Genomic DNA, 12,647 nt, shown 5'->3' on the forward strand with positions numbered 1-12,647 from the left:
TCGTTAAAATACAAAACTGTTAAATTTAGAGTAAAAAACCCAAGCTTTTGATAAAATAATTAGGAAGTATTTTTTACGCGATTTGAAAAAAATTATAACCACACTGAACTTATATCTAAAACATAAACGACAGTCTGTGTGGCGAATCTGCGAATTGAGAGCCGCAGGTTAACATTAGCTATTTCAATGACTTGTTTTTGTGGTTCATAAATGCTTTATTTTTATCTGAAGGTAAGAGTGTTGTCCTTAATCGCGCAAAAATAATTTAACAGTGCTTTCAATTCGATTTGCAACTGTCCCACTACTACATGACAGTGAAGTTATCATCTCAAGTGAGCAAAGAAAAATAATAATAATAATAAAAACGCAAGCTAGCTAGGTAGCACGTTAGCACGCTGGCTTGACTTGGCTCACATGTACTGGAGCTATCCCTAAAGCTAATGATTGCTTGCTGATAATAACGTTTAAAACATCAGGACAGTACCCCCCCGCCCTAGTATTAAACTCTCAGTATCTAATGGGTTCTTGTATACAAAGAACGTGGATTTCCTGGTTCTCCTTAGCGAAAATATAATATCAACAAAATAGGACATTAATAATTGTAGCAATGTTTAGTGGACTAATATATGCTGTAAATTAATGTGTCGGAAATCTGCATGTAAAATTCCTCCCAGGCGTGAGGAAATAAGGCCATACCAAGTATTTAAATTGAGTTGCACTTATTAGCAATTAAATGGAAATGTTTTCTTATCCTCAGCATGGCCATCCCTATAGCCATCTTGGACTGTGATCTCCTCCTTCATGGTCGAGGCCACAAGACCCTTGACCGCTTTGACCTGGACTCAGTCTCAGACAATTTCCTCCTCACACAATTTGGCTTCCCCAGAGGCTTTATCTTGTATCTGGTGGAATTACTCAGAGAGGTGTGTGGGCCTTCATGTCGCATTAAGAGATCAGTTTAACTTTGTCTTTATGAAATATGCAAACACTATTCTGTTGTGTTCCAGGGTCTATGCAGGCGAACCCAGCGCTCCAGAGCCATCAGTCCTGAGGTCCAGGTGCTGGCGGCACTGGGTTTCTACACATCGGGTTCATTCCAGACATCTATGGGGGATACGATCGGTATCAGCCAGGCGTCAATGTCGAGATGTGTGTCCAATGTGACGAGAGCCCTGGTGGAGAAAGCGCCTCAGTTCATCACGTTCAACAGGTACGATGATGTTATGCCACTTGATGTCAGGCAGGAATGACAAAAAATTTGAAACTGTAACTTTCTGTTCCCAGAAACTTGTTTTTACTTCAAAAGAGCTTGTGTAAGCCTCTCAAAGTCTCACTTGAGTAATAATAATAATGTTTTCCAAACAGAGATTTATCCACCATAGAGCAGTCCTTCCGGGAGTTTCAGAGGGTCGCAGGATTTCCTGGAGTCCTGGGGGTGCTGGACTGTGTTCAGGTTCATTATATGAGATTGTGTAACTAATGTGTGTGTATGTGCGCGCACGCTCGTGCGCTCATTTGTTTCTACAGGAGGTAACCTAGTCATCTCTCTCACTTTACTTTCATTTCCAGGTGGCCATCAAAGCACCAAACAGCGAAGACTCATCATATGTGAATAAGAAAGGCTTTCACTCTGTGGCCTGTCAGCTGGTTTGTGATGCCCGAGGACTGTTACTCAGCGCAGAAACGCACTGGGCAGGTGGACTCCAGGACACTGTTGTTCTAGAAAGATCTGCTCTTTACAAAGAGCTGCAGGACACAGAGCAGGGCTGGCTGCTGGGTGAGCTCTGGACTTGTTATTCCTTATTAGAAGTTAGCTTGTGGCGTTGGAGTCAGAGGTTATAAGTTTTCCGATTTTCAGGTGACAGCCGTTATCCTTTGAGGAAATGGCTGATGACACCGGTTGACTGCCCAGAATGCCCTGCAGAGTTTCGATACAATCTGGCCCATGCAGCTACACGTGAGATCGTGGATCGAACCTTCAGAGCCATCCAAACCAGATTCAGATGTTTAGATGGCACCAAAGGATACTTACAGGTACTATATTCTATAGCAAATGTGTCACAGCCAATAATCAGGCCCAAACATATTAGTAGAAATAAACCATGAAACATTTTTTAACCTCCAAACAGTATAATATTTACTTGTTCACACTCTGCCCAGCAGAGTGCCCTCTGGTGGACAAACTGAAAAGCTGAAGGATCTTTCTCCAGTGTCCTCTTTATTTTTTTAATTTATCAGATGTCATAAAAGCCAATACTGATAGATCGGCAAATAGGTGATATCCGCTGATAACATCTGACAGTCTACTGAGTTCATGGTATTAGAATGATACTGGTGATACACCATCAGTACCAGAGTCAAACAGGCCACGGTCATAACTGAAAATGGGACCTTTACCTTATTTGTGAGTGAAATACAGCAATGCTTCTGGCATAGTATTGCCAGTAATGAGTTGGTTTTTGCATCTGATAGAATATTTGCAGTGAACTGATTCAAACTGTAACCGCTACCCCTCCTCTCCTGTTTACAGTACTCTCCAGAGAGGAGTTCATCCATCCTGCTGGCCTGCTGCGTTCTCCACAACGCCTCCTTGCAGTCTGGATTAGACGCCTGGACTCTGGAAAGAACAGAGCCTCTCGAGCAGCCAAAGAGCCTCAACCAGAGACCCGAGGACCGCGACAGCCAGGCAGAGGATCTTCGAAGGCAGCTCATATTCAAACACTTCAGCTGAAGCTGTGGGGGTTAAAGGGGACGAAAACTGGGACCAGTGCAAAGCAAGAAACACATTTAAAGCAAGAACGTCCACAGACACGCTGTTGCTGATGCAGTTTTTTAATATTTTGCTGGATTCTACTCTACTGACTATACTAAGATAACGTAGATATATTTATATATTTATGTATGGAGGAACATGCAAGACGCTATACAGCAAACCAAGGTGACATATCCATACACATTTCAAATAACTGAACACTCTGGAAATGCTTGATTATTCTCTCAGGACATTCAAATAGTTTCCAAATATTCATGGAGTGATTGGAATAATCAAGCACCTCCTGGTGTTTTACAACTATTCAAACTGTGTGCAGCTGTTTCGTCATCCAGGTTTCTTTACAAGTTGAAAAAAATTACCCGCCCCATTATTCCTTTTTTTAAATCCCACCCCGCTAATTTTCTTTTCCCCATTAGATTCCACAGGTTAAGATCTTGGACTATGTCACAATACAAAAACAAGACCCTTATTTACAACAACTGCACATTAAGTTGTCTTTTTTTTTTATGTACATCGGTGCATTAAGACTCACGGGTGAAAATGACAGGCTGCAGTCACATGATTTTCTTCTTTTTTTCTTTTTTTGGAGCATGTGCGGCATGACGAAACAGTCACAAAGTGAAACGGATACAGACGACGTGAGTAAGAAAAGCAGAAAATCTGTGGTAGCTAAATGTTTGGCGCTTAAAATTGATTTTGAAGTGGCAGAACGTTCTTAAAGGATTTGAATAATGGATAAGGCTTTTATTTTGAAGGAATACCAGTCATTAAGGGTGTTTTTTTTCACTGTTTCTTGAACCTTGTCAAAATAGTGGTGATGATATAATAAGGTTTTTTTTTTTAGTCAGTTTTCAACCAAGTTATGTAATTAACAAAACTAGTGGTGTTTTACTGCCTGGAATGTATTAGTCCTTTAAATGGCTTCATCAATATATACAAACTTTCTACAAACAGGAATAAATACAACATACACTGCTGTCGCACGACCACATTTTTATATCAGGATTGGTATACTTTTTGTGTTGTTTATTCAAAGTTTACTTTTTACATTTCATTACCAAAAAAAGAAAAAATATATAGAAATTAAACCTTTTTTTCCCAAATATTTTGTTTTCTTATATTCTGGAGATTATTTTTGGTCAAATTACTGGGAGGAACCCTCAGAGATTTTCATGCGACAGCAGTGGAACATAAACACTGTATTACAGTTAAAAGACAGAAACAGATCATGTCAAAGCTTTACACCTGATGAATCAGCGTGTAAAACTTTACATCATCCTAAATGCCAAAACACAACGTAGCACTATTTCCTCGTTTCCTTTTTTTTTTTGCATAAAATAAATATGCTCTTTTTTGATGCTCAGAATATATTATAAGTTGTATTTTTATGCTTTTTTTAAAACATTATTTTAAAAAAATGGAGACAATAAGATAAAGTAACTTTTTTTTTTGATGCATAAATTAAATATGCTCTTTTTTAATGCTGCAAATATATTACATATACATTTTATAATTTCATAAAAATACTTTTGTCATGTTTCCCCAACCTCTTTATGATCCCTCGGTATGAAAATATGATCTCTCTCCCAAAAGAAACAGAGCAGAATTTTGGTCAGAGCTGGAAAAAATAATTCAAATGTCAGATGTAAAAAAGCTGAAGCGTAATGCAAATGATTTTTTTCTTAAAGCCAGATAAAAGATCCACACCCTGTGTTGATTGCGCTAAGCTAAACTTTTTTTGATCTGTAAGAGAGATCTTTGTCAAACAAGTTGTGACTCTTGTGATCTCAAATGCGTAAAGGAATGTGAAATAAAAAGGTTTCACCCAGATTAAAAAAGATGATTCATCCATTTTCTGCAACAGAATAAACAAATAGTTTAGTTAGAGGAACATTTTCAGGTCTGTGTTTCCATGCGGGACTAGGTGTAAGGCCAAGTTGGTCATATTCAACCGAGCGAAGTGGAAGGCACTTTCAGAATGGCACGGCTTCCAAAAGCATATGTTGATGCCTAGTTTGTGTTGGTGCTTACACATGCTGTTATCTATTTCACACTTGGCTTAAATGTGTTTCCTATTACAAATGTTCCTTTTAGGTCAACTGCTCTGCTCCACTCTGTGTGTACAGGAGGGGCTTTCATGTATACGGTGAAACAGAGAGCAGAGGAGAGATGACCTAAAAACACAACAGACTGTGGAAAAATTACTATTTCTAAATGCATGTTAATTAATAAATCTACACACTGATGACATATTAAGCAGATGCAGCCCTTCGTGCTTTGTTAACCAACCTAATGTGGTACATCAGGAGCATCTTGGACAAGAACTACATGATAAAAACTAGAATCCCACAGTGGACGTCAATCAAGTTTTCACTGTTTTTAAATGTGCACTGCCTTTTTTTAAACATTTCTTTCAGCCACATTCCCATAATTCTTTCTGTTTGCTCTTGCAAAAAGACCGTGTTGCTTTGCTGTGAACAGGAATGCTACACTTCATTTGTTTTGGGGAGGAATTAAATATATTTCTGGAAACAGGAAACAACTGTTTTAGATGGTCATCTTTAGGGCTGTCTGACAAAGTAACACAAAAGGTCTTTACGCATGATCACAACATAAGTGGCTCATATACGCCTTTCATTTTAGCAGCTGTGGCTATTTTGTGCTCATGGCCTGTTTAAGCCAATCAAATCTATAAGCTCTGACTGCAGGTTCTTTAAAGTTTAGTAAGGCGACTGTGTTTTTAATGTTTTGTGGGTTATAAACTATTTTTTAATAACTAACTATAAAAAAAAGATTAGTTGAGTATTTAAAGTGATGCAAGATTCTTTTTTGTGCATAACAATGGAGATTCCAGCACGAAGGTCTATTTAAAATCGAGAACATTCAAGTACAACAGAGTCTGTTAAAGCAGAGAAGTGAAGCTGTAGATAAAGGCATGGTAACAGAGGTGTAGGATGGGAGCCTTAATCAAAGCTCACTAGAGGAGATGATGATAATGGATTTTCTAACAAACTAACAAAAAACGTTTTTTGGTCCAGCTGGATGTTGATTTCAGCAACCTGGAGCATCGGGGTGCTTTGGAGGGATTCAGGGCTGAGAAGTTAGATGAGGAGAGGTTGAGCTGTGTCAGAAAAACTCAGAGACTCCATCTGGTTTTGTTTCTCTGAGGAGAGGAGAAAGGCAGAGACGGCTGGTTAATGTTTGACAAGTGGCGTGTAAATATTGCAGCATACAGTGGAGTTTGTTTGTACCTCCGCTCTATCTTGGACCCGCTTGTCTGGTTGCTGTGGCCGTCAGCTGTGTATCGGCTGATCTGGTTGTGGGAGTGGCCTTCTGACTGTAGCCTCTCTCCTTCTGATGTCACTAAACTCTCCTCCAGTGGAGCCTCTTCGTTGTAGAAGAGCAGGCTGCGGGAGCGGACTACGACACAGAAACATGCACCGTTCACTGGACATCCCTCGTGAGCCATCTTTGCTTTTAATTATGTGAAACCAAAAGCCTTTTGTACATATTTCAAAATATCTTCCATTTCAAACAACATCCCTGTTACATTTTTTAGTCCTTTCTCACAGTCAGGGTCAGGGCCTGACTATAAGACCCTGACCCTGGGCCATTAGAAATGATCATATATACATATAAATAACATCAGTGAAATCCACATTACTGAGATACACACATCACTTTTTAAATTTCCAACAACTGTGAAACAAAGGAAATTCTATGCTGAGTTTAAAGTCAACTGGATGAGCTTTTCTCATATTTTTTGCTAATAGCTGTTTCCTATTGGTTGACTGCTCTGTTCTGTGTTTGGTGGGAGGGGCTTACACACGTGTGGTGAAACAGGGAGCAGAGGAGAAAATCTAATATGACCACAACTCTTAACACTGAATTGAAAACAGTCCAGATACTGAATTTTTGTGACTCCAGTTTTGTTTTTAATTATTAACTTATGTGTTTTCCGCTTTTAATTATTTGTATGGGGAACATATAACTGTGCCTTTCTCTCCCTGGACAGTTGCAGAGGAGTCTGGTCAACTTTAGGGGGTTACAGCCTATTAAACCTCACCACTTAGAGGATGGCTGCTGGCAGAAGGAAGCTGCACTTAATTTGATGACAGCCTAACTTCTGGTTTCAGTAGGGCTTTCCCAGGAGTGAGTTGTTAAAGGAAGTGAATTTATAGGGAAGTGGAAAACAGCTCGGAAGGAAAGTCAAAACCTGTATCCACTTTCCAAACTGGCTTTCATTTTGAAGAAAATTGTAACAGTATATATGAGAAGACAGAGAAAAATATATTTCTAAAATGTGATGCCGCTCTTTGTCTGTCTAATAATTGTAAATGCTACAAGTTCACTCTTACTATCCAGAGGAGAACATTGAATGCATTAGACTGGAGCTACAAAAGGAAACTTCAGCAAAAGTTAGACACCTTTAGATGATGACAAATCCGCCATATACACTAAGATGCTAAATACTGAACATATTTCTAGACCTACCTTGACTGGTGGTGTAGAGGTCCGCAGATGGAGAAGAATGAGAAGAGGGGGAGGACTGAGAAGAAGCGGGGGAGGACTGAGAAGAAGCAGGGGAGGAGGGCAAAGAGGAGGTGTGAGTGACCAGGGAGAGGGGAGAAATGCAGGGAGAGAAGGAGCCCAACACCAAGACAAAACACAGGGCCATCATCTGCGGAGAGAGGGGAACATAACACTCGTGTTAATAATAATCACCAGAGCGCTCAGACTGTGATGCTCGTGATGTATTGGACTCATGCAGACACTTCAAACTTATTGAATTCTGAATTTCAGCGCATATTCCAAATTAAGAAAAGAAAAAAAGAAGCAAAAAACATTTTTTAAAACTTCTTAGACGGTAAAAGGAAAAAGGGGGAAAAATGGATCCATTCGACAGAGACTGATGGAAAAGAGGAGATGCATGTGATATACTCGCTCCATCATCACAATCAATGAGTTTGCTTGATATGAGTAATATGACCACTACAGTCGTGCTTAGCATACATATAGTAATAGGATACGATCATTATCATTGACCGCTTTAAGATGATTTAGCATCTTTTTATTTAACGAGAATGCATCTTCTAAACTTCAAATGGGAGGCAGGTAGGCTAACTTCATAGAGACATATTAATTGTAATATTTATACAGTTACAATATATTCAAATGCTGTCCAAAAGCAAATAAAATCACCTCAATTACAACAAAAATATTAACATAAATGTGTGTGAACAGCAACAGCAGCAGTAGTATTTACCATGAGGCATGTTCCTGTCTGAGTTGAGGCCATTTTACACGAACGGGGGAGGACCTTCCCTGAAATCAGCGACTGAAGCTTCTGCAGCTGCTGTAGGAGAGACCTGGAGACAGGAACAGAGGCAGAGATTAAAGAACAAGAAGGGCAGTAGTCATTATTTAGTGGTACAGAGAAGACTTTGACTCTCACAGGTTGTGGCCTCAGCGCGTTTGGGAATTTCAATCTCTATAATATGTATATGGCTGCACCCACAACGTGCACGCATGACTTCGATCTCCACCCAACCCACAACAAAGGTCTCACACAAAAACTCAGACGTATAGTTTGTTTCCCCCGAAAGATGCGCGGCTCTCATTATCGGGTTTATTCTACATCAAAGAGAGCTGTAACCACCTGATTTACTTTTGTTTTGTGAGCTCAACAAAACAAGCAGAGAGCAGAGCTAAGCTGAATAGAGTGCATGAATAAAACCACTAGAAAAGAGCACATTAGTGGGATCTGGGGAGCAGGGCTCTGATGGTATGAGCTGTCTGTGGCTGTAAGGACACACTCTGACCACTAAGTGGAGACAGAGATCAAGTTTCTGACACACAAACACACACACACACACACGCAATGCAAACCAGAAAGTCAGTTAAACGTTTAATAAGTCAGAAACTAAGCCAGACGCTCAGTCATCTGTTGCTGCTTTTATAGTTTCAAATTTCCATGCTGAAATCGGTGACAGGCCCCAGAATAGAGGGGAAACTGCGACCTGTCAGCTGTAGTAAACTCATGGAGGGATGATGCTGACCTGCATCACTCGCACGAGTCTTTGATGTAAAACCACAGCTTAAAATACACGGCAGTGAGTGAGTAAACGTGTGTGAAAAAAGCAACAAGGACAATGGAAACGTTTGTCAGGTAATTAAAATTCAGTGCTGGAAGCTAAGCTAAACTAAACATATCCTAAACGTTTATCTGATGCGGATATGCAGACGTTAATCCAAATCCAACCCCGAGTGCGAGTTACGCGACTAACAAACCGGTAGTCCTAACCAAGTCCTGCGTGGATCCGACTAGACGGAAAGAAAACAGCACAGGGGAACAAAATGACCACTAATAACTGCATCTGGGACACTTTTAGGAACTGGGAGCTTAAATTTAGTGCGTTTGTTTAAAGCCTTTTTTTAAACTCACATTTACTCTTATGAGAGTGAACGGGGCTGTGTGCTGACTCACGTTTCCCAGTTTGCGCCAATTCATTGTTCCTCCCTGCAGTGGTTTAACATATTCATCGGTGTGCATGTGTGTGTGTGTGTGGCTGGAAGGGAGGGGGCTGCCTTCCATGATGAAAGCTGCTGTTAACTCGCCACTTTAATGACAGGCTGAGTGTGCCACAGACAGACAGACAGACAGACTCTCCTACCCCCTCCTCCTCAGCCATCCAACCCTCCACACCCACCCACCCTTCTAACCACCCACTCCAGGATAATAGCAGATTGGTTTCATATTGTTATAATAACAGAGGAGACAGCGGCACCTCGGTGAGTCTACGCTTTGCTTATAGAGCACAGATAAATTTCACTTCAGACTCCTTTAATTCTCTCACGCTGCATAGATATTAAAATCCCGTAAAGGTTTTACCCACAGAGTGCGTATGAGTGTGTGTGTGTGCATACGCTTGTGTATAAGCTACAGTCCTGTTTGTAGTTTTGCATCTTCATTCTGTCTGGGAGAAAAACGAGAACCATCTTCTTCAGGCCTTCTGCAGCTCGTCCGGCTCTCAGTTTACCAGGGTGCATTCTTTGCACACTTGTTGCTGCTCTCAGTGATCGCAATCCAAACATCATTACATGAATGGTGAGTTTGTATTACTGGTGTGTGGAGCCAGCATAAAACAGCTTCAGTCTGTTCAAAGCTGGAAGATAAAGTAAAGTATGCTGGCACACGTGTGCGTGCATGTGTGTGAAAACCTCACCTGTTGGCTGTCTCCAGGTGTTCTACTTTTCTCCACAGGTCGCTGTTTTCTGATGTGTAATTCTCCACCCTGATACACACACAGACAAAGATACACACATTGTTTTTATTGTCTTATCCCTGCACATGTTGCTCTAATGAAAAACAGCGCTATCCCCAAAGGCTGGAGTATCATGAAAGGTACATTTTGACCACTAATCCACAACATTTTGACCGGTAATTGTCTGTTATTGTTGAGAGGGCACAAAAACTAAACTAAACTTCAGCCAAGTGAAAAACTTCTTCTCTAGACTGCTCCCTTTCAGGTCAGCTGCTTCCATTTAACCCTATCCCGACACACCAACCCCCCTGCATGTCCTTCTACACTACATCCACGGATCCTAAAAGGTTTGTTCACCTGAACATAGCGTGTTCACTGGGAGAAACGTTTTGTCCCTCATCCAAGTGACTTCTTCACTCTCAGCTGACTGCAGGTTTCTCCAACCTTATAAACAGTACATGCACAAAGAGTGAAACTAGCTCCACTGGAGGACAATGGAAGATACAACCATGAATCTTCTTTCTGGGTTTCCTCTTTTCCTCCTGCCTGGCATCTCCATCTTAAACATACTTTGAGCAATATAGCCACTATACTTCTTCTGTTTATCCAGACCATCTCAGCTTGGCTTCTGTAGGTGGTTGAAGGTTGTAGTAGGAAGAGTGACTGTGGATCATCAAGTGACAAACTTCATAGCTGACAAATGAAGGCAATGCACAAGTGCCAAAAGCTGCAGTTCCCCTACTAGCCATGGCTGTTGAGCTCCTGAGCTTCCCCTCGTTGCTCATTTTAGTGACTGAACTCTTGATAATCTGATAACTTGGCTCTCCATCCTTGGATCCAAATGTGTCCCAATTAAAGCAATGGGCAGTCATCTTTTAGGTACAGTCTGTAGCTACGACATGATTTAACCTAGCCTAATCAGCTAACCTGACTTAAAAGGAGGTGAACAGCCGATTGCTGATTCATACCAGCTGTTCTAAGTTACTGTGCTAACAGCTGGAGCTTTGGAAAAACTACATGATGCGAAACATGAAGGTCCTGATTCAGAACTATGAGGTCAATAAGTTTATCGTAACCGACAAAGCCTCCCAAATTCATTTAACCAGCTCATCATTTCACAAGAAAAGAATCCTTTGCTCTGCTCAGATGTACTTTAACCACTCCGTGGGTCCCAGTAATGTCAACACCATTTTTTTTTACTTTGCACAGTGTCAAACTAACATCTTTGAGAACACAAAGATGTTACAAAGTTTAAGAAAAATGCCTCACTTGCAAGAGTTTCTCCCAACCCCATTTTCCTCCTCTGTCTGTCTTCTACTAATCCTACTGATCTCCATTATCAGGGTAACATCTCGCTAATCTCTCGCATTCTTTAATCCTCCCGATCTCCCGCTGTGTGTTGCTTGGAATATAACTCATTCATGCACACTCCTTTGAGGAAAGCATCCCGCTGTTTTCTTTTTTAAAGGTTCGTCCAATAATCCCCTCCTCATGTCCGAAAAAAAAATAGAAGGAGATGGATTTCTGTTTTTACGCACATCCTCTTATGTCTCTGCTGCTTTGGTTGCTTTGATTCAGTTAAAAGAGGCTGCACTCTGACACACCTCTCTCCCCTCGCTCTAATGGGATTAATGGGGCATTTTGTATACCTGTACAAATCTTTTTTGGCACTTGTATTTGTCGCAGTGGAAGCTGTGTAAAAGAAAACCCATATTTTCAACTCTATTTCACTGCCCCTGTCAGGAAAGTCAGTGAATCTGGCCCATGTGTTAAGCAGGTTATTGGAGTCCTGCCATAGCAAAGAATGGCTGGAATAATGGAAAGTAGAGAGGAGAGAAAAGCAGTCTCTGTTAAGTTTTGCTGTTCTTCAGTGAATCACAGTGGAGGAGACGAGTGCTGATTAAATGCTTTGCGTGTTTTGCTTGTTTTTAATTCTCTATCAGACACAAAGATATATCTATATATATATATATATCTATACATATATATATATATATAGATATATATATTTATCTGACCTCACAAGGACCTGCGTTTGCCTCCCATTCCCTGGCAGAGCTCTTGCGTCTGTTACTGCGCTCAGCTCCAGAGCAGTTAGGGAAACCTCTAAATGCGAAAAAAATAAAATAAAAATCTGGCTCTTGACTAAACTGCAACTGCCAAGCTCACTTTGGTGTTACACAACGCCACCGTTTTTTCTCTTTGGGCCCCTGAATCTTTCTGTTTTTTTTTTCTTTTTTTCTTTGCCAGTTATGCATGCAATGACCAAAGACAAGATTTTGCATAAAGAGACATGTGGTTAGAGTCATCTTGGGAATAAAACCCCACGAAGCTCACTAGCTAACATGGCTTTTAACACTCTCAAATACATTGTAAGGTGAAAGACGTGGAAGATTCTGGTTAGATGTTGCTCTAACTAACCGTTCAAAGGGGACCTGTTGTGCTTGTGCTAATGTTCTGTAATTTACACGATTCTAACATTTCAAATAATAAAACTTTTGGTTTCACATGGCTTTTTTTTTTATATCTCGGCTCTGTGCGATGTCATAGAGAGGGGATGTCCTCACATGCAGCTCTAGCCATGGCCACAGAAGCTTGGTGTGTCTGCC

The 12,647-nt window shown here is 40.7% G+C and overlaps 2 protein-coding genes across 2 annotated transcripts in view; one reads left to right on the forward strand and one right to left on the reverse strand.

The window, feature by feature from the left end:
* Positions 1–83: 83 nt before the first annotated feature.
* Positions 84–4,611, forward strand: harbi1 (harbinger transposase derived 1). The gene is made up of 7 exons (XM_003455883.5): positions 84–231; positions 758–923; positions 1,008–1,210; positions 1,366–1,453; positions 1,570–1,777; positions 1,859–2,034; positions 2,531–4,611. The coding sequence occupies exons 2-7, from the start codon at positions 759–761 to the stop codon at positions 2,729–2,731; spliced, it is 1,041 nt and encodes a 346-aa protein (XP_003455931.1). The 5' UTR covers positions 84–231; position 758; the 3' UTR covers positions 2,732–4,611.
* The window catches only part of creb3l1 (cAMP responsive element binding protein 3-like 1), a 39,506-nt gene continuing 30,495 nt past the window's right edge, over positions 3,637–12,647 (reverse strand). Inside the window, exons 9-13 of the mRNA XM_005460642.4 lie at positions 10,000–10,068; positions 8,040–8,142; positions 7,268–7,454; positions 6,025–6,193; positions 3,637–5,936 (exon numbers count right to left, since the gene is read on the reverse strand). Of these exons, the coding sequence (XP_005460699.1) occupies positions 5,900–5,936; positions 6,025–6,193; positions 7,268–7,454; positions 8,040–8,142; positions 10,000–10,068 (565 nt within the window). The 3' untranslated portion in view covers positions 3,637–5,899. The remainder of the gene's footprint in view (positions 5,937–6,024; positions 6,194–7,267; positions 7,455–8,039; positions 8,143–9,999; positions 10,069–12,647) is intronic.

The sequence above is a fragment of the Oreochromis niloticus genome, linkage group LG23, assembly GCF_001858045.2.
Source record: "Oreochromis niloticus isolate F11D_XX linkage group LG23, O_niloticus_UMD_NMBU, whole genome shotgun sequence".
In the NCBI taxonomy this organism is placed as follows: Eukaryota; Metazoa; Chordata; class Actinopteri; order Cichliformes; family Cichlidae; genus Oreochromis; species Oreochromis niloticus.